Here is a 23,629-nt window from a genome sequence, read left to right on the forward strand (position 1 = left end):
AATGTATGAACTTCCTTGTCTAGAATGTTGTATATGCACCATTTACTTTTTTTAATTTCAGCATTTAATTATTTTAGCATTTAATTAGCATCTACTTTTGTCTATGATTTCTTTCATATTTTCTTCACATATTACACTAAGCTCTGGGCACCTATTTGTTCACTTGCAAAATTGAAAATAACTTTATCAGAGAAGCCGGATGTCTCCAGTCTGCTGAAGAGTTTAATTGTTTCAAACATTAATTTTTTTTTTTGTATTTTTTTAGGGTCTAACCTGTGGCACATGGAAGTTTCTAGGCTAGGAGTTGAATCTGAGCTGTAGCTGCCGGCCTGCACCTCAGCCACAGCAACACTGGATCTGAACCATATCTGTGACCCACACCGTAGCTAGCAATAATGCCCAATCCTTAACCCACTGAGCGAGGCCAGGGATTGAACCTGCATCCTCATGGATACTAGTTGGGTTAGTTACCACTGAGCCACAATGGGAACTCCTCAAACATTAAACTTATCTAACACTAGAAATTTTTTGTGCCGTGATACAACTTAGGGTTACATATTTATAAAATGTTCAGTATGGAACCACATTTCAAATGAAAATCACTTGGCTTAAAACTCACTAAATTTATGATATTAATAAATAAACTAAGCACTTTGTGACTCAGTTTCTACATTTTTGAAATAAGTATATTTTCATTTGCCTAATATTACTCACTAAGATGTTACAAAGAATAAATTAAATATTGTACATTAAAGGATGTTGATAACTCTAAGCACTATATAAATGTTAGTTGGCACTTATTGTTAATTCTCATTCACTTTTTGTTCAGAACTACTCAAACCTTAAACTAGTAGGGAAGAAGAGGCTCTGTCTAGCAACTTGGCTCAGAGAAGTCAGTCAGCAGTCAGGTAATTTGGTAGAGCTGTGGCAACAGCTAGAAACAGCTAACAGTGTGGTTTCCAGGTAGGTGCCAATCCAAGTTTCCAGCCTGCCTAGGCTACACTGTCAGCTTCTGTCCCTTATCCTCCTAGTTTTCACCTTGTTGATGATTGCCTGAACTAATCATTCCCCTGTGGTCTAATCTACAGGTAATCTCATCTTTAAATTGCCGCCAAAACCATACTCACATGAACTGGGTCAGGTCTGTGATCTCAGTTCTGCTCCCTCCCTCCACAGACAGAAGTGGCAAGTTCCTCTGCCCAGGACTGCTATTCTATAAATCAGCAAGTACTTCAGGTTCCTTCAGGAAACCATGGGTCTCCTAGAGGACTCTGTCCCCCACGACTTGAAGCAGGTTTCCAATCACCCAGCATTTCCCTTTGCCAGAACTGGGCAGAAGTCTGGCCACCTTTGTAAGGAGGATTCTAAGGATTAGATCTGACACAGGGCTTCTCTGTTATTGGGCCAAATCTGCAAGCTCAAGACAACTTCTCTCCTATTTTCCATGCCCTTAGTCTCGATCTTCTTTTTCCTGAACACATTTATGTGAAAGGTAATTTCAAGGAACACATGGGATATCAAATAATCTTTTTGGAAAATGTTTTCCTATGGTCACTCTGAAGTCCAAGAATATATTTTTCATTAATAAAATTTAATAATTAAAAGGACTATAATTAAACTATAATGAAGGATGAAAATGTCCGCCTTCTATAAGCCTAAGAGGGTTACTATTCCATCAGAGTAGTATTTTAGCTCCTATATTCTGCCTGAAACATGGGAAAATTTTCACTATAAATCCAATGTAAAAATCATAATTAATGATTTTTTCCAAGATAGGAATTCTTAGACCTATTGCTATTTCTTTTTTTCTTTATAAGACAACTTTTTATAAATGAAATGGTTATAATTAACTAGTGAACAGAATATGGCACCCTGGGGGGCTGACATGCTAAATAGAAGGAAATAAACATAGAGGAGAGATGGAAAGGTTGAAATGATGTTATATACCGATGCTGGGGAGACAAACAGCATAGATCCCAAAGACAGATGTTAAGAGGCAAGAGAGAGATAGGTGCTCAGTAGTGCTAAGACTCAAGTTCATATTTTTCTTAAAATCATTGATGCTATATTGTAGGATGTGCTTACTAGAAAAACGACTTTTAGGAGCAAAATAGAAAATATGTATACATTTTAATTTTGACACATCCCCAGGTTCACTCAGCAGCATGACTGTTGCACCCTAAATAATTATTTTAAGAACACCACTCTTCACTTTAGCTCATAATCTCCTTTTAAGCCCTACCAATGAGCCTTAAGGGCATCCCATTTATTCTTATATAACTCAGTACAAGATGTTTTCACTTAAGCATCAGAATTCCACATGTGATTTGATATTACAAGCATATTGCATACCGAGGATATGTTACTTGTCACCCCATTGTAGAAAGAAGAGAAACAAAGGGACAAATCTACTTGTGTGTGTGTGTGTGTGCGCATGTGCGTGTGGGTGTGTGTGCGTGTGTGTGTTTGTATGAAACCCAAAATCAGGGAAATCTGGTTTTAGCTACCTTCAGGGCTTTCAAATGATCATGTGAAATTTGACATATCATGCTTATTTCAGAAAAATAAACAAAGTAAAATAATCCAGTTAACTCCTGAGGATCTAGCAAAGGGCTTGTGTTTAAGGAGGAGGAAGGGAAAATAATGACAGACTATATCTGTGCCAAGTCACCTCTTGAAGTTTAAGTTAAGCAGTGGTAACCCATTTAATCCATTCTCTGACACAGTAGACAAATGTATTACCAGTGAAGATATACCGTAAATGGCCTGCATTTCATTTTTCATAAAAGTCTTGAACAGTCAGCCCTTCCTACTGAGACAGGACCTTTCATCTGGGTAAAAATATTTAGGAACTCTCAAAAGGAAAATACTAGATTTCTCAATCAGAATTCATTGCATTAGATAGAATGGACAAGATGTCAGTTTAACAGTGGCTTGAAAAATGTCAAAACTTCTGCATTTCACTCATTCTGAGCTATCACGCATACCTTTCTCACTTTATTTTTTTTTTTACCATTTCTTATTTTCTTTCTTTTTAAAAAAATCAAATACATTATCTTTGATTATACAGTATGATTATATGGCCAAAATGCTTTTTAAGGGTCCATGCTAAGAAAAGACTTTGTACTTAAGAGACCAAAATAATGGATTGATCTTAATTTAAATTGCACAAAGCCTCATTGTATTACTACAAGGAGAAGAATATTTTAGTGCAATCTGTGAGAAAATAAGAAATACTATATACTTGCTTTTTTTTTCCTATTAAAAGAAATCTGAAAGCTTCTTCAAGGAATTTAGGAACAATTTTTCTTTCAGAAGCAAAAATACTTAGCATATGGAATTTCATCAGTTTACTCAATCACTACATTTACTGAGTTCATTTTAATTTTCAGGTCCATTTTAATTGCTAGTTTCTGGGTATTCAAAAAAAAAGATACTTTCTCCTTCCTTACAGACAACAAACAAAAATACATAGTTACTCATCCTGATAACTGCTAGCAAGGAACAAATGAAATATTCTGATAAAGACAATTTTTTTATTTTATGTATCATGTATGCATGTGTGTATTTATTTATTTTTGCTTATTAGGGCTGCACTCAAGGCATATGGAAATTCCCAGGCTAGGGGTCAAAGCGAAGCTGCCCTTACCAGTTTATGCCACTGCCACAGCAACACCAGATAAGTGCATCTGCGACCTACACCACAGCTCACAGCAACGCTGGATCCTTAACCCACTCTATGGGGCCAGGGATTAAATCTGCATCCTCATGGATACCAGTCAGGTTGAGAACCCAATGAGCCACAAGGGGAATTCCCTGCCTTGTGTTCTTTGAGTGTGTGGAATAGTGCTTTGAATTAAGAAGCACAAAGTTCACTATTTAAGATATTCTAATCATGGATGCCAGTCAGGTTTGTTACAGCTGAGCCACAATGGGACCTCCAAGACAACCTTATTTAGATAGGTGGTTTGAGAAGACCTTTCCGAGAACATGGCATTTAAGATAAGATCTAACCAAAGAAGTTATATCAAGCAGAACTTTAAAAAATTACCATTTCTGGACAGATGGTCCCAAGGGATAAAACTTTATGTGATTTCTAAATGCTCCTGAAGAGGTCAAGAGAAAATCCATTCAGATTTCTTTTTTTTGTTTGTTTTTTTTTTGTTTTTCTCTCTTTCTGGAATTTGTTATTTGGATATTGGACATCTTAGATTGATACTCCATTTTTCATGTCATATTTTGCTTTATTTTTTGGAGCTTTTTTAAACTTTATTTTCTAAAACTCTGTTAAATCGTTATTTCTGCTCTCTTACTTAAACCTCCAAAAGCATTTTCTTATTTTCCTGTGGCCCACTGTTTGTCATCCTGTTCTTGCTTCATGGATGTAATATCTTCTCTTACATCTTCGTGGGAGTAAAGGGCATTACTTTGAAGTTTCCATCTCCATGCATTGTCTGCTGAATTAGTCCCTCCCTCTTTCTTTTTCAGTTTGTTTTGGTCTCAGTCTTTCCTGTAAGAAGTTTAGTGGCACTTGAATGACTGCATATTTAAGGATGGACTATAAATAAGCTGATTATGCAATGGGAGGAGAGATCAGACCAAGCTCCATCATCACTGGAGAATTTATAGGTCTTTTCCCTTGTTTGTAATGGTTAGACTTTTCCTGCCCTTCTTTCTTGGCCACACCTATGGTATGTGTAAGTTCCCAGGCCAAGGATCGAACCCATGCCACAGCAACCTGAGCCAATGTGGTGACAATGCAGGATCCTTAATCTGCTGTGCCACAAGGGAACTCCCAGTTAGACTTCCCAGAGACAGCCTCTTGTTATCTGCTTGGAGGAAAAATGCCTGGTTGCCAACACTTGAAGTTAAGTAAGAGAAGAGTGCTGGATGTATTTTAACGTAGTATATTAACTTTTGTTTCATCCCTCAACTATGACTAATACCACCCCAAGGCTCTCCTTTACCTTTTCCGAGATCAAGAATATATTTCTTACTTGGATGCAATTGCTTAGCTGGGTAGAGAACAACAAGGGATCTGGGGATCTGGGGACCTAACTGCTTCCTATTCAGATTTCCAATAAATCACCTTGTTTTAGCCCTACCATTCCCCTCCTTTTCCAGTGACAGCTAGTGCCACAAATTCCTGAGTCTTTTTACAAATCAAGCTAATGATTTTCTCCTTTTTCTCATTGTAAGTGAAGCAGTCAAATGTTTCAGGTCTTCTGTCAACTACTGCTTGTCCATTTGCTTTTCAGTTTCTAAATTTTATTGCTATAAATTTCCCTATTTAAAAAATCTAGTTTCAGGAGTTCTTTTGTGGAGCAGTGGGTTAAGGATCTGGCATCTTCATTATAGTGGCTTAGGTCACTGCTGTTGCTTGGGTTTGAGCCCTGGCCTGGGAGCTTCCACATGCCACAGGCATGGACAAATTAAAATTTTTTTTCTTTTAAAAATCTAATTTCACTCTTTTTCATGAAGCTTCAATAGCAAGCAGAATTCCTTGTATATATTATTCTGCTGTCTTTATCCAGAAATTCCATATATACTTTAATTTTCAAAATTTCTTGTTATGTACTGTATATGAGCAGGAGAACTATGTCTAGATACTCATGTCGCAACAGAAGAAAGGGTGGGGGAGAAAACTGTAACTGCAATGTATACATCTAAGGATAACCTGACCCCCTTGCTGTACAGTGGGAAAATAAATAAATAAATAAATAAATAAATAAATAAATAAATAAAATGCCTTTTTTCTGACTTACTGACAGTGGAAATTTTAATTCTCATCTCTCTTGACCTCTTCATAGTGTTGCCCACTTCCTACCTCTTGACATACTCTATCTCCGGCTTTTGGACATTACATTTTCATGGCTTTCCCCCATCTTTCTTCCCACTTTGTCTCAGCTCATTCTCCTCTACTCACCATCAAAAACTGAAGTTCCCTAAGCTCAGTGTTGGGTCCCCTCCTCTTTTTAATTTATACTCTTTTACGATGATGTATCACTCAAGTTCTCTGCTTAAGCATTAACAATTCGCAAGTTATATATCTCGTATACACTTAGGTCTCTCAGATCTAGGTCTATGTATCTAACGGCTTATTTGACTTTCCCTAGATGTCTTGAAGATAGCCTAGATCCTGTATGTCTGAAAAGTAACTTATGATCTTACTTCCTTTTTTTAATGGCCACACCCACAGCATATGGCTCCTGGGCCAAGGATTAAATCCTAGCTGCAGCTGCGACCTACACCACAGAGGTGGCAAAGCCAGATATTTTAACCCACTGCACCAGGCCTGGGATCAAACCTGTGCCTAAGCAGCAACCCAAGACACTGCAGTCAGATTCTTAACCAATTGCACTGCAGAAGGAATTCCTAATCCTATCTCCCTAAACATGGTCCTCTGTCAGCATTCTCTGTCTATATAGTGCCAGTACCAAGATATTCAAGCTTAAAACTAGGATTCATCCTTGGCTAGCCTCCTCACTCATCTTCCTTTTTCTATCCTTCCACATTTTCCACATTAATCCCAAGCTAATTCTTGCATGTTTTTTAAAAAACACTACATGATTTTTCATATCTCTGCTTAAAATGGCTGATTTATTTGCACTTAGCATACAGGTCTAAATCTAACATTTAGATTTAGTAAATACAGGTTTACTAACACACATGATGAAAGATGCCACCACTTCCAACCACACCAGTTTTATCTGACATCATGACACTCTTGATTTTTCCGAGTTTTAGCCTTATTGGCCATCTTCCTTGAATGCCCCATGTTCCTCCTGACACAGGGCCTTTGCACACGATGTTCCTTGCATCTGGTTCTTTGCTTAGATATAACTACTTCTTTTAATTCAAATTGCTCAGGTGTTATATCCTCCAGCACGAATTAGGTGTTCTATATTGCGCTTTTCTCTGTTGTACTATATGTGAATCACTCGTTCATGCGCTTGTATCCCCACCAGAATAAGAATCATTTGGAAAGCTCTTTGTGTCTTTGTATCCTTAGCATGAAGCACAATATCTGCCATCTGGTGAATTTTTTATAATTGAATTGCAAATAAATAGGTCATTTATATCAAGAAAAATAAATTATCAGTGATAAAAACAAATCTATACTTCTAAGATACACTAGAAAATAGGTATGATTTTTAAGAAAAATATTTTTCAAAGAGATTTTATAAAAATAATCAAATTTTCTTACTTTTTTTGTTTTTCCCATTGCCTTCAGGATAGAAATATTTAAGTCTTCAAGTGCTGCTAGTACATTCTCATACTCGCCCAAGTGCTGAGAAAAATATTCTGAAATGTGAAAATATTGAAATAAATTTTTCAATGCAATAAATGTTTGTATTTAGGTAATGTTAGAATATCAACTAATGATTTACTCAATAAATAAGTAAAACAAATAGAGGAAACTGAACATTTTTCAAATAAGACTAACACTAAAGCATCAATATACTTTCAAAAAATTAAACTATATGTTATTCTTTCTTCTAGGAGGCATTTTAGAAAGGCATGCTTTGTTTAAGGTTACGAATTGAATAAAACACAAGGCACCCCCTGCGAGTAACTATTCTTGTAACAATGTAATTTTTTTTACCCAATTTGGATAGAAGAAAACACATTCTAACACATTTTTCAGTTGATTGGAATAAATGCTACATTGGATATTACAATTAAAATTACAGGCATGGAATATATGCTGATCCCAAACTAGTACTTTGAAACATAATAGAGATAAATGCAAAATATTATATTTGTACCAAAGAAACTGGACACACACAGTCTGCACAGGGATGCTACTATATAACACTCCACTTCAAATGCACAATACATAACTGTTTCTCCTAAATTCAAAGAGAAGTTCAATTTAAGTAAAATTAAAGGGCAGAAGAACTGCTCCCAATTAAAAGAGCAAAAGAAAACACTGAAATAACAATTAATTAGAGATAATCAGTCTACCAGACACTGTGTGCAAAAGTTGGCAATAAAAGTGCTAACTAAATAGGATTTCCCATTGTGGTACAGTGGGTTAAGAATCTGCAGTGGCTCAGGTCACTGCAGAGGTGTGAGTTTGATCCCCAGCCCAGCACAGATTGTTAAAGGATCTGGTATTGCTGCAGCTATGGCATAGGTCACAGCTGTGGCTTGGATTTGATACCTGGCCCAAGAAGTTCCCTGGACCATGGGTGCAGCCATAATAAAAAAAATGCTAACTGATTAAAGAAAGAGCACTGTTTAAGAGTAAACACAAATCTTTTTAACATGGACTCAAAAACATGCAGCCTGTCAAGACTGATTAAGAAGATATAGACAATTTGAACAGACTGATCACTAGAAGTAAAATAGAATCTATAAGTTAAAAAACAAAAACCAAAAAACAAAACACACCTCCTTGCAAACAAAAGCCTAGGATCTGATAGCTTCACTGGGGAATTGTACCAAACATATAAAGGAGAATTTATGCCTATCCTTCTCAAACTAGTACAAAAAATTGAAGAGGAGGGAATATTTCCAAATTCATTCTACAACATTACCATTAACCTGATACAAAAATCAGACAAAGAATTATAAACAATACCAAAAGACCAATATCTTTGATGAATATAGATGTAAAAATTATCAACAAAATATTAGCAACCCAAATCCAACAATGTGGAAAAGGATGACACACCATGATCAAGTGGGATTTATTTCAGTATCACAAGGATATTTCAACATATGCAAATCAGGAGTTCCCATCTGGCACAGTGGAAACAAATCTGATTAGGAACTATGAGGTTGCAGGTTTGAACCCTGGCCTTACTCAGTGGGTTAAGGATCTGGCATTGCCATGAGCTGTCGTGTAGGTCACAGATGCAGCTCAAAACTGACATTACTGTGGTTGTGGTGTAGGCTGGCAGCTGTAGCTCCAATTTGACCCTTAGCCAGGAACCTCCATATATGCTGTGGGTGTGGCCCTAAAAAAGCAAAAAAAAAAAAAAAAAAAACCCAAAACATGCAAATCAGTGTGATGCACCACATTAACAAAGGAAAAACATGATTATTTCAACAGACACAGAAAAAGCAAGACAAAATTCAACATCCATTCATGATAAAGACTCTCATCAAAGCAGATGGTACAGAGAGAACATATCTCAAGACAATTTAGGCCATTTATGACAAGTTCACAGCCAACATTATACTCAGTAGTGAAATATGAAAGCCTTCCCCTCAAATTCAGGAATAAGACAAGGATTCCCATTCTAAATGCTTCTATTTAACATAGTATTGTAAATTTTAGCCACCACAATCAGACAGGAAAAACAAATAAAAGGCATTCAGATTGGAAGGGAAGAGGTAAAACTGTTACTACTTGCAGATGACATGATATTCTACATAGAGAACCCCAAAGTCTTCACACCAAAACTGATAAGAACTAATAAATGAATTCATCAAGGTAGCAGGTTAAAAAATTAATATAAAGAAATCTATTGTGTTTCTATACACTAATAGTGAACTATAAGAGAGAGAAAAATTTTGAACCTATTTAAAATTCCATTAAAAGGAGTTCCCTCTGTGGCAAAGTGGGTTAAGGATCTGGTGTTGTCATAGCTGCGGAGCAGGTTGCAGCCAGGGCTTGGGTTCAATCCCTGGCCTGGGAACTTCCATATGCCACTGATGTGGCCAAAACAAATTACATTAAAAAAACCTTAAGATAAATTTAACCAAGGAGGTAAAATACCTACACTCCAAAAAAGATAAAACATTCACGAAGTAAACTGATGACAATTGAAGAAATCAAAAGGTATCCCATGCTCTTAGATGAGAAGAATTAATATTGTTAAAATGGCCATACCACCCAAAGAAATCTTCTGATTTAATGTAATGCCTACCAAAATACCCAGGTCATTTTTCACAGAACTAGAACAAATAACCTTAAAATTTATATGAAACCGTAAAAACACCCCAAATTACCAAGCAGTCATATGAAAAAGGAACAAAGCTGAAAGTATAACCCTCCAAAACTTTAGACTATACAAAAAAGCTATAGTGTTCAAAACAGTGAGGTACTGTCATAAAAACAGAAACATAGATCAATACAGAACAGAGAGCCCAGAATAATCTCATGCACCTATTGTCAATTAATCTACAACAAAGGAGGCAAGAATACAATGGAGAATAAAGTCTCTTCAACAAGTGTGCTGGGAAAACTAGGCAGCTACATGTAAAACGATGAAATTAGAACATTTACTCACACCACATAAAAAATAAACTCAAAATGGTTTAAAAGCCTAAATGTAAGGCACGAAACCATAAAACTCCTAGAAGAGAACACAGGAGAAACACACTTTGACATAAATCATGGCAGTATGCCAACTACAGCATTTGGAGTGGATAAGCAATGAGATCCTGCTGTATAGTACAGGGAATTATATCCATTCACTTGTGATGAAATGTGATGGAGGATGATGTGAGAAAAAGAATGTATATATATGCATAACTGGATCACTTTACTATACTGCAGAAATTGACACAACATTGTAAATCAACTACAATAAAAATTTTATTAAAAATATTTTCTTGGTTCAGTTTTCTAAAGTAAGAGTAATAAAAGCAAAAATAAACTAATGAGACCTAATTAAACTTGAAAGCTTTTACACAGTGAAGGAATCCATCAACAAAACAAAAAGGCAGCCTATGGAATGGGAGAAAGTATTTGCAAATGATGCAATTGACAAGGAGTTAATATCCAAAATATGTAAATAGCTCATATGACTCAGTATCAAGAAAATGAAAATCCAATAAAAAATAAGTGAAGATATGAATAAACCTTTTTTCCAAAGAAGACATAACAGATGTCTATCAGGTAAATGAAAAGATGGTCAACCTTGCTAATTATTAGAGAAATGCAAATTAAAACCACTATGAGGTTTTATATATATATATCACATCTTTTTAAGCCAATAAAAGAATAATCTTTTCCAGAATAATCTCATGCACCTATTGTCAATTAATCTATACAAAGGAGGCAAGAATACAGTTGAGGAGAAACAGTCTCTTCAGCAAGTATATACACACATACACATATACAGTGGTATAGTACTCAGCCATAAAAAAGAATGAAATACTGCCATCTGCAATAATGTGGATGGAACCAGAGAATATTATACTTAAATAAGATAGGTAAAAAAATAAAAATACTATATGATATCATTTACATATGGAATCTAAAAAATAATACAAACAAATCTATATGCAAAACAGAAACAGACTTACAGACATAGAAAACAAAGTTGTGGTTACTACCAAAGGAGAAGAGAAGTGGGAAGGGACAAAATAGTTTATGGGATTAACAGATACAAACTACTACCTATAAAATAGATTAAGCAACAACAATATACTGTATAGGAGAGGGATTTATACCCATTATCTTGTAATAACCTATCATGGAATATAATCTGCAAAAATACTGAATTGCTATGCTATATATCTTAAACTAACACAATATTATAAATCAACTATACTTCAATAAAAAACATAAATAAATACATATTTTAATTCACATATATTTGGCTTAAACAGTGAAGGTCCCTGGAAAGAATATAAGTTGTCTTTCCACCTTGAAATCAAACCTATGTATTCATGTGCTGATAGAGCACATGAGAAGACAAGGATTAGAGGTCTTAGAGGAGACACCTATCTAGCCTGCCCTCCTTCTTTCCTTCCTTTCTTTCTTCCTTCCTTCCTTCCTTTCCTTTCCTTTTTCTTTCCTTTCCTTTCTTTTCCTTTCCTTCCTTCCTTCCTTCCTTCTTTCCTTCCTTTGTTCCTCTCACCTTTCCAAGTAGTTAGGAAAAAACAATCACTCCCCAAGCAATATCACTTGGGAAATCACTCTGAGAAGAGAGAATTACAACATCAAAGCTCTGAATAGAGAGTTTAAGTTGTGAATAAGTATGAGAGTTATCTTGATGTGGTACAGTTCAGTGTTATTCAAACTGTTTTTATAAGTTACACACTGAGGGACATACGCCAGGGCAAGTAGGCTCCAATTAACTCAAAGAGAGAAGTTGGGTGAAAAAGTCAGAGACATTTAACATAGATAAAAAGAGATAATTCCATCTCTCCTTTATCATAATGTGGGTTCATTTACTCAAACCTAGACTTAATGCACATATTTAGTGCCTGTTATATATACTAGGAACTTGGAATACAAAGATGAAAAAACAGAGACAATTTTAAGGAGCATACAGTCTGGTAGGGGAAATAAATACTCCAACAAATAACTTCCCTACACATGATCACTGTTCATGACAAGGATCAATAGCATTTACAGAGCAGATACATGAGGAATAGAATGCCCAAGCATTCAATACAGAGCAAAGAATGCCCAAGCTCACCTGAGTAAATCAGAAAGAGCTTCATAGAGGAGATACCAATAAGGTCTGAATTAACAGGTATGTGAGAATCTGTTGGATAATCAGAAGAAGGGTAAACAAAGACATGGAAACATATATCTTGTTAGCAGGAATATGTGTAGTTTATCATTGCTAGGATATAAAGGATAGGATTGGGAGATATTTAAGGATAAGAGACACCAAGGAAGCAGGATGCTACAAATCATGATGAGAGAGGAAACTCAATGTGTTGGAAATTCCTTGCTATGTGCTCTAAATTTTATCCCTAAGTCTAGGTAAGTGTTTTCGACCATCTGCATTGGATACTCTAGAGAATTCCCTAGAGCTTCACGGCTCAAACTTTGTCCTATGGAGCGGCAGCATCAGCATCACCTAGGAACTTGTAGAGCGCAGTATCTCAAATCCACTTCAGATCTATTGAGTCAGAATTTGCATTTTAATAATCCCCCAGATGAGCTGTAAGTACATTTAAGTTTAAGAAACACTGCTCTGGAGTACTTATTAGAAACGAATATTATTCATAAGGTCTCATCTATTAAATCAGAAAATTTGGGGTGAGGCCCAGGTTTAAGCAATTTTTTGTAAGTTCACTAGGAGATTATTAGGCAGATTAAATGTGAAGAGTGTTATGAGCAATGGGAAGCCTTGGAACAGTTTTGAAAAGGAGAATGACATACTCAAATTTTTCTATTAAAAAGATCTGAATACACTTGGAAGGTTTGGAGAATATTGGTGATATACCTCAGGAGAGACAAGAGTAGTGTCGACTGCCAGGAGTAATTTAGTCATAGTAAAAGGACCATAGGTCATACCAAAGCTATGAGGTAGAAGTGGGAATTTCAGCAGTAAATCTGCATACCCCAAAATATAGCAAAGTCAGTGACGGCTTTGGAAATGGCTAAGCTTGGACTAAGGTATTATTCATGTTATTATGACTCATGTTCCTTAATTGAATCATGCTACCAATGTGAGCTGAGCAAATGTGTTTAGCATTACGGATAAAGAAAAGTTCAGAACAAATGTTTATTCCTTAAAACCCTTGTCCATTGTAAGTAGGATAACTTCCAGGAGAAAAGACCTATTTTTATTGAAGCCCACATGTTTTTTTGGTGAAGGTCATGTAGAGTATGTGACCACAGATTGACCTACAAAACTATACCCAGAAAATTGGAGGTGCCTCATCTCCTTTCCTGCCCTTGAAATGTATGCTTCCTCACCCTTCCCGCAGTGGGAGCCATTTTCAAGGACACATCTTCAGAGAGCAGTCTGGATAGTGTAGGTGACTGAATCCAATTAAGGACTCTATATAAACTTTTAAGATTCTTGTGGGAGGGTGCAGAGATCTACTTGTTTTGTAGCTGCCCACATCTAGCCTTATATGCAAATTTCCCTGTCTATTAAATCTGCCACTAACAATTTGGAATGCTCTGCCTCTTTCTCTGGTCTCCCTGTGCCCTCCGTGTACAAGGGCCAATTTGAAAGCCAATAGGATTCCATGGGCAAGAGCTAAATACGATTGTATAGTACATATGGAAATGTGTGAGGAAAAATTCACCTCAATAAATAAAGAATCTTCCAAAAGAGTCTGGGCATTGAGTAGAATGAAAGAATAGAGAAAGAGTTATAATTAGATGTATTTAATAAATTATCTGTCAGAAAGCAAATCATCTTCTCATGGATATTTAATGCCAACCAAAGGTTAATTTCTCCTTTCCTTACTGTATGTGATTGGAGGTGTCACATCACCAAATTACAGAGTTTTCTATTCTGCATCTCAGTCTTACAAGTTGTTGAGTTTTCAAGTCTGGCCCAGGAATTCCAGGTCAGAACAAGAGAACCTGTAGCTGCCACAAAGGCCGTACTGGGAACTAATCTCACAAAGCATTTTCATGAGTTTAGATGAGTCCCTAAATATAGGTACAAGATATGTACCTTGCTATAACTTCCCAAGTAATATACTAGATAGGAAAGAAAATAGCAGATGACAGAGAAAGAGAGAGTTTGTATATCCATGCTCCGAATAAAGGCATCAGTTGGAAACCTAAACATGAGTTATTTTGAGGGGATACATATCAGTGTCACACAAGCTATTTTGCAATTCTTTTTGGTGATTTTATAAATGTGCCAAGTACATCTGGCCATAGCTCTAACAGCATGGAATAGAGACTTTTGATTTTCTAGCACCCAGACTTGGCAGGGACAGGTTCATCAGCACTTCCCAGGCTCTGGCAATGCAAGGTCATGCTCCTCTATGTCTGACTAGGTGTGTCTGGGGCACAGCTACTTAAAGGAACTTTGTGTATGAGGCTTAAAAAATGTTTATAGGAATTTCCTTCACCTTCAGTTTTATAGATCTTATTTATAGACTTTATCTAACTTTCAAAATAACTTAATATTTTGTAGGTAAAAACTAACTAGATGAGAACTTAGACTATTGAATATATTCAACCTTGCTCATGAAGCTTTCTTATAAAAGATGCTTTCAGATCAAGCACTGTAGCTATGTGAACTTTCATTGCAATCATTCGTCACCTGTCTATAAATATCTCAAAATACTCAGCTGCCAAGTTCAAGAACTGCAAAACATTTCAGTAAAAATGAGTAAGAGCATAAAGTTATAAGCTGGGTAAGAGCAGGAAAACAATGATTTTGCTCCCAGCAGATTTTAGATCACAGCTAAAAATGGCACAAACAGAAAATCAAAGACTCAGTGTTAGAGTTCAAACACAGTTACCTAATTAAAATCAAGTTATGCATTGACTAACAGGAATAAGCTATAGCCTAAAGCTTCTACTTAGGAAAGTGAGTAATATTGACTTGCCTATACACTGCTTGTGGGCATGCACATCAGAAGAACCTGACCAAGTAATTATACTTTCGGGAGTCTATCTTACAGAAAAACTTGTACGAGAGTGCCAAGAGAATACAAACAAGCATATTTACTTCAGTACTGTTTGTTCCAGTGGAAAGCTGGAAACAACCTGAAAGCCTACTAAAAGGGACTTGGTTGAAAAAATTAAGGTAAATGAGGCATTATCAAGCTTTTAGTTTTATTTCATTTTATGCTATTTAGGGCTATACCCACAGTACATGGAAGTTCCCAGGCTAGGCATCAAATTGGAGCTACAGCTGTCAGTCTACACCACAGCCACAGCAACGCTGGATCCATGACCCACTGAGCAAGGCCAGGGATTGAACCTGCATCCTCATGGATACTGGTTGGATTCATTACCACTGCGCCACAAAGGGAACTCCACTGTGGAGTTTTTTAAATAAAATGAGGTAGAACAGTGTGCACTTGTACTGATCATACAGTATGATCTCATTGTTGGAAAAAATATACACATACATATCAAAGTCAGTATATGTATAAAACGTCTGGAAGGATATATTCCAAGCAGTTAGGAAATTAGTAGCAAGGGAAAAAAGAGGCAAGTGAGACAGACTTTGGCACTTTATCTTACACTCCTACACAATTCTATGTTGCTAAATTTTAAAAAATAAAGTTACTTTCATAATTAAAATAAGAAATATATATTTATATATACATTATTTTAATATATTTTTGAATTTTAGATTCACAATTTAGTCACTGACAAACTGAATAAAAGCAACAGAAAGTTTTAGAAGCCTGGACCTTTTAATCAGCTTCTACCAAAGAGAACATGAAATCCATTTTCCATGCCATTTGCTCCTTCCATGCACAAGGAAGAATTTATGCTGGGTGTGAGTCAACATATCTCACTTGCTAGCACTGAAAAATTTGGTTTTGCTTAGAATCTATTTTGACTCCCACCAGTGAGGAGGTCAGCTGAGACTGAGGAGGAACTTTAGAATAATGGAGGAGAAAACAGCCATTGTTTTGATGCAGTTAAAATGGCAACAATCTTCCACAAATGGTCACTGCTACAGCAAGGTCAGTGCTATGGCAACCATATGCCAGTGTCAACAAGTGTCAGGAACTAAAAATCTGGCCTATAGATCAGACTCAAACAGAGAACTGGAGCTGACTACATGGGAAAAAACTGGGGTTAGTCACACAGAGACAGCCTAGAGGGACTAGAGTTTAGGGCAACCACATTTGAGGGCATAAGCTGAGGTAACCCAGTCAAGCTTAAAGGCGAGGCACCATTGTTTGGGGGTGCTGGAGGGAAGGGGCAGGATCCACCATACAACCTTATTCCCTGCATGCTCTAAGGCTTCAGGACACTGTCTTCTTCAGCTCTGGGAGCCATCTAGCATCAGTGACTGCCTAGCAACAAATGGGAAGCAGTCATACCCTTAGGGCCACTGAGAACTCAGAGCAGGCAGAGTTACTGTTGGGGGGAATAACACAATCTTCTTGGCTCCTGCAAGTGGCTCACACACTAGCAGTGGCCATTCAGTACCAAAAGAACTGTGAGAGGGTGTCTGGCACATGTTCCCTGAAGGTGACACAAACTGCCCGACTGGGAAAAGCACAAGCTCTGCAGCAGCTTGTGCTGGTGGTGCCCATTTGCACCAAAAGAGCTGCAAGGGGGCTGCTGGTGCATATTTCCTGCAGAGCCACAAGTTGCTCTACCAGGAAAAGCACCATTTCTGTACCTCCTGCCAGTGGTCCTGTGGGGGTCCATGCCAGTGGTGCTCCATCCATGCCAAGGCAGCTGTGGGAGGCCCACTGGCCCACATATGATCTGTGGTAGCAACAGAGAGCACTCCCGCCAGTAGCCAGGTGGGAGGAAGGACCACCAGAAGTACATGTCCTGCAGCTACAGAAAGAGCCTTTTAGCAACAGTTAGGGACCAACCCCCACCCTTGTGGCTACAGAGAGATATCCCTAGGGTGCGCATACAAGGAGAGTGACTGCAGAGTGACACCTTCCTCTACAGCTACAGAGAGCAGTCCCAAGAGCTTCCCTGGCAAAAGGAGGAACTGCAGGAGCAACTGCTGGCATTGCCAGCTACAGGAAATAGTTCTGAGAACCACGTGGTAGCAGGAGGGGTTGCAGGAGCCACTGCTGCCCCCACATAATACAAAAGCAATCCTGTGAACTGCGAATCACTGTCACCTTCCTTGAGGACTCCATCCATATCAGCCACCCAGCCCCAGGAGAGGGGCTTCTTTTTCTAAGTAGAAAAGGAAAAGTGTGTGATACTGCTGCTCCCATCACATGCTCTAAGTACACATGAACCAGTACCACCCCTGAGAACTTCAGGACTGGGCATCTGCTGCTGCATCTATATACCTGCTGTCAAGAGGACAATACACAGAAAGGTAGATATTATGAGATGACAAAGAAGTAGCTTTCAGAAACAAGAAAAAAGCACACAAAAACAGCTAAATGATGAGATAGCCACTCTACCTGAAAAAGAATTCAGTGATGATAGTAAAGGTGGTCCAATATATTGGGAAAAAAATGGAGACACAGATCAAGATGTTAAAAGAAAAGTTTAATAAAGAGCTAGAGGATTTAAAGGGCAAGCAAACCAAAATGAATAGCACAATATCTGAAATGAAAAATACACTAGAAGGAATCAAATGCAGGATAACAGAGGCAGAACGAATAGGTGAGATAGAAAACAGACTGGTGGAAATCACTGCCACATAAAAGAACCAAGAAAAAAGAATAAAAAGAACCGAAAAGAGAGTCTAAGAGACCTATTGGACAATGTTAAATATACCAACATTTGGGTTCATAGGGGTTCCAGAAGGAGAAGAGAGAGAGAGACGGGGCCAGAGAAAATATCTGAAGAGACTATAGCTGAAAATTTCCCTAATATGGGAAAGGAAACACTCAAGTACAGGAAGAACAGCATGTAGCATATAGAATAAACTCAAGAGGGAACATGCCAAGACACATTTTAATGAATTTGACCAAAATTAAAAACAAGTTGTGGAAGCATAGAGAATCCCATATAGGATAAACTCAAGGAGGAACACAGTGAAAACATACTAATCAAGCTGACAAGAATTAAATACAAAGAAAAAATTATTAAAAGCCACAAGGGAAAAGCAACAAATAACTCAAAAGGGAGCCCCCATAACGATAAAAGCTGATTTTTCAGCAGAATCTCTACAAGCCAGAAGGGAGTGGAAAGCTGTAACTGAGGTGATGAAGAGGAGGAACCTAGAACCTAGAATACTCTACACAACAATGCTTGCATTCAGATTTGATGGACAGATCAAAAGCTTTTCAGACAAGAAAATGCTAAGAGAATTCATCACCTCCAAATCAGCTCTACATCTATTACTAAAGGAATTTTTTTCTAAGCAGAAAAGGAAAAGCCAAAAATATAAACAAGAACATTACAAATGAAAAAGCTCACTGGTAAAGGCAAAGGTAATATAAAACTAGGAAATCACTCATTGACAATTATGATATAAAAACTAGCTAGCATGAGAGGAGAGACAAATGCAGAATACTGAAAATACATTTGAAATTAAGAAACCAGCAACCTTAAACAATTCTGCACTAAAGACTACAAGAAAACTGTTAGAGATCATCAACAAAATTGTTAAAGCTGCAGGATACAAAATTAATATATAGAAATTGATTGCATTTCTATATATTAACAATGTAATATCAGAAAGAGAGATTAGGGAAGCCATCCCATTTACTATCACATCAAAAAGAATAAAATACCTAAGAATAAACTTATCTAAAGAGCCAAAAGACTTGTACTCTGAAAACTGTGACATTTATTAAAGAAATTGAAGAGAACACAGATGGAAAGATGTACCATGTTCTTGGATTGGAAGAATCAATATTATCAAAATGACTATACTGCCCAAAGTAATCTACAGATTTAATGCAATCCCAATCAAGTTACCAAGGACATTCTTCACAGAACTAGAAGAAAAAAATTTTAATTTGTATTGAAACACAAAAGACTCTAGATGTCCAAAGCAATATTGAAAAGAAAAAAAACAGAACTGGAGAAATCAGGCTCCCTGACTTCAGACTATACTACAAAGCTACAGTCATCAAAAGAGTATGGTACTGAAAAAAAACAGAAATGTAGATCAATGGAACAGGATAGAAAGCCCAGAAATAAACCCAAGCGCCTATGGTCAACTAATCTATGACAAAGTAGGCAAGAACATACAGCAGAGGAAAGACAGTCTCTTCAATAACTGGTGCTGGGAAAACTGGACCACTACATGTGAAGAGAATGAAATCAGAATATTCTCTAACACTACACATAAAAATAAACTAAAAACGAGTTAAAGACCTAAATGTAAGGCCAGATACTATGAAACTCTTAGAGGAAAACATAGGCAGAACACTTCTTACATAAATCACAGCAACATCTTGTTTGTTCTACCTACTAGAATAATGACAATAAAGATATAAATAAACCAATGGGACCTAATTAAACTCAAAAGCTTTTGCACAGCAAAGGAAACCATGAAAAAATGAAAGACAGGGAGTTCCTGTTGTGGCATAACAGAAATGAAGCTGACTGGTATCCAGGAGGATGCAGGTTTGATCCCTGGCCTTTCTCAGTGTGTCAGGGATCTGGCATTTCCATGAGCTGTTGTATAGGTCACAGATGCAGCTAGGATCCCACATTGTTGTAGCTGTGGTGTAGCCCAACAGCTGTAGCTCTAATTTAACCCCTAGCCTAGGAACTTCCATATGCCATGGGTGCGACCCTAAAAAGCAAAAAAAAAAAAAAAAAAAAAAAAAAAAAAAAAAAAAAATGAAAAGATAACCCAAAGAATGCGAGAAAATATTTGCAAACGATGCAACTGACAAAGGCTTAATCTTCTAAATATACAAACAACTCAGCAACAAAAAACCAAACAACCCAATGGAGAAATTGGCAGAAGACCTAAGTAGACATTTCTCCAGAGAAGACATACAGATTGGCAGCAGACACATGAAGAAATGCTCAACATCACTGATTTATTAGAGAAATGCAAATCAAAACTACAGTGAGCTATCACCTCACACCAGTCAGAATGGTCATATTTAACAAGTCAACAAATAACTAATGCTAGAGAGGACATGAAGAAAAGGGAACCCTCCTTCACTGTTGGTGGGAATGTTAATTGGTACAACCACTATGGAAAACAGTATGGCGGTTCCTCAGAAAACTAAATATAGAACTACCATATGATCCAGCAATCCCATTCATGGGCATATATCTGGATAAAACATTCATTCAAAAAGATGCATGCACCCCTAGGTTCTTTGCAGCACTATTCACAATAGCCAAAACATGGAAAAAACCTAAATATCCAATGAAAGATGAATGGATTAAGAAGATGTGGTATATATATATATATATATATATATTATATATATATATATATAATGGAATACTATTCAGCCATAAAAAAGGACAAAATAACGCCATTTGCAGCAACATGGATAGAACTAGAGATTCTCATACTAAGTTAAGTAAGTCAGAAAGAGAAAGACAAATACCATGTGATATTACTTACATGTAGAATCTAAAATATGGTGTGAGGGTGTGTTTTTATCTACAAAACAGAAACATATCATGGACATGGTGAGCATCCTTGTGTCGGCTGGGGGAGAGGGGAGGGAGAGAAGGGGATGGACAGGGATTTTGGTGTTGGTAGATGGATACTATTAACATTTAGAACAGATGGGTAATGGGATCCTACTGTACAGCACAGGGTACTGTGCACAGTCTCTTGGGTTAGAACATGATTGGAGATAGTATGAAAAAAAGAATGTGTGTATGTATATTTATAGCTTGGCTGTTTCAATGTACAGCAGAAATTGAAGGAACATTGTAAATCAACTATACTTTTTTTTAAAATTTTATTTTCCCACTGTACAGCAAGGGGATTAAGTTATCGCTGCATGTCTATATATATATTTTTCCCCACCCTTTGTTCTGTTGCAACATGAGTATCTAGACAGAGTTCTCAATGCTACTCAGCAGGATCTCCTTGTAAATCTATTCTAAGTTGTGTCTGATAAGCCCAAGTTCCTGATCCCTCCTACTCCCTCCCACTCCCATCAGGCAGCCACAAGTCTCTTCTCCAAGTCCATGTTTTCTTTTCTGAGGAGATGTTCATTTGTGCTGGATATTAGATTCCAGTTATAAGCGATATCATATGGTATTTGTCTTTGTCTTTCTGGCTCATTTCACTCAGTATGAGAGTCTCTAGTTCCATCCATGTTGCTGCAAATGGCATTATGTCATTCTTTTTTATGGCTGAGTAGTATTCCATTGTGTATATATACCACATCTTCCTCATCCAATCGTCTGTCAATGGACATTTGAGTTGTTTCCATGTCCTGACTATTGTGAATAGGGCTGCAATGAACATGCGGGTGCATGTGTCTCTTTTAAGGAGAGTTTTGTCCGGATAGATGCCCAAGAGTGGGATTGTGGGGTCATATGGAAGTTCTATGGATAGATTTCTAAGGTATCTCCAAACTCTTCTCCATAGTGGCTGTACCAGTTTACATTCCCACCAACAGTGCAGGAGGGTTCCCTTTTCTCCACAGCCCCTCCAGCACTTGTTATTTGTGGATTTATTAATGATGGCCATTCTGACTGGTGTGAGGTGGTATCCCATGGTTGTTTTGATTTGCATTTCTCTTATAATCAGCAATGTTGAGCATTTTTTCATGTGTTTCCTGGCCATCTGTATTATCTTCCTTGGAGAACAGTTTATTCAGGTCTTTTGCCCATTTTTCCATTGATTGATTGGCGTTTTTGCTGTTGGGTTGTATAAGTTGTTTATATATTCTAGAGATTAAGCCCTTGTCGGTTGCATCATTTGAAACTCTTTTCTCCGATTCCGTAAGTTGTCTTTTTGTTTTCTTTTGGGTTTCCTTTGCTGTGCAAAAGCTTTTCAGTTTCATTAGGTCCCATGGGTATATTTTTGCTCTTATTTCTATTGCCTTGGGAGAATGACCTGAGAAAATATTCATGACGTTGATGTCAGAGTGTTTCGCCTGTCTTCTTCTAGGAGTTTGATGGTGTCCTGTCTTATGTTTATGTCTTTCAGCCATTTTGAGTTTATTTTTGTGATGGTGTGAGGGTGTGTTCTAGTTTCATTGCTTTGCATGCAGCTGTCCAGGTTTCCCAGCAATGCTTGCTGAATAGACTTTCTTTTTCCCATTTTATGTGCTTGCCTCCCTTGTCAAAGATTAATTGACCATAGGTGTCAGGGTTTATTTCCGGGTTCTCTATTCTGTTCCATTGGTCTGTCTGTCTGTTTTGGTACCAATACCACACTGTTTTGATGACTATGGCTTTGTAGTATTTCTTGAAGTCTGGGAGAGTTATGCCTCCTGCTTGGTTTTTGTTTCTCAGGATTGCTTTGGCGATTCTGGGTCTTTTGTGGTTCGATATAAATTTTTGGATTGTTTGTTCTAGTTCTGTAAAATATGTCATGGGTAATTTGATAGGGATTGCATTGAATTTGTAGATTGCTTTGGGTAGCCTGGCCATATTTAGAATATTGTAAATCAACTGTACTTTAATAAAAATATTTAAAAAGAGATTGAGGAGGCAATTTATTATAGAAAGTAAAAAAGGAATCCATTTTGATTAGAAAATATTATATTCACAAAAAATAAAATTCACTCTGGAAATTAAAATGCATGTTCTTGAAGAGAAGGGGAGGATTGTAACACACAATTAGGGATACAATCACTAGGTTTAAAAATACATAGCAATTCTGCTGAATTAACCCCCACCAACTAGTTCCCTGAATAAAACTATGGGAACAAAGCAGAGTCAAACTTTAAAAAAAAATAAAATAAATACAGAGTAGGTTCTTAATCTAGTTTTATTATTATAGAAGAAAAATTCTTCATAACAAATAATAAATTTCAAAAATATTTGCATTTCATATTTATAGCCTCTGATTCTGTTTCCACCCACAAAAATGGAGAAAATAAATGAAAAGTCCGTTAAATCAGAAATTTGTGAAGACTTCTTTCCCTACTGAATCACTTGTTTTACAAGCAACATTCTAGAATGGATTTGGCAGGTATGGAACAAGTTGTTTTTAAATGTCAAGGGGTCAGGTTTGCAAAACAATTACAAAAGGCCCTGCACAATATATTTGAAGAGAATAATGAAGTTCTATTAAACACTAGTTTAAGAATATATTCAAGCTGGTGGAGAATTTGCTCTCGTGAAACTGATTGTACTAACTATAATCAATATTGTCCTCCTGTGAACACATAAGGCCCAACTCCTTCCTCAGTGAAATACATACTTCAGTAACGCATGGATAAAGGTAAA

General features: G+C 36.9%; 1 protein-coding gene across 1 annotated transcript in view; it reads right to left on the reverse strand.

The window, feature by feature from the left end:
• The window catches only part of NECAB1 (N-terminal EF-hand calcium binding protein 1), a 257,897-nt gene that overhangs the window by 128,569 nt on the left and 105,699 nt on the right, over window positions 1–23,629 (reverse strand). Inside the window, exon 5 of the mRNA XM_021089131.1 lies at window positions 7,208–7,305. Within this exon, the coding sequence (XP_020944790.1) occupies window positions 7,208–7,305 (98 nt within the window). The remainder of the gene's footprint in view (window positions 1–7,207; window positions 7,306–23,629) is intronic.

The sequence above is a fragment of the Sus scrofa genome, chromosome 4 (genome assembly GCF_000003025.6).
Source record: "Sus scrofa isolate TJ Tabasco breed Duroc chromosome 4, Sscrofa11.1, whole genome shotgun sequence".
Taxonomy (NCBI): Eukaryota; Metazoa; Chordata; class Mammalia; order Artiodactyla; family Suidae; genus Sus; species Sus scrofa.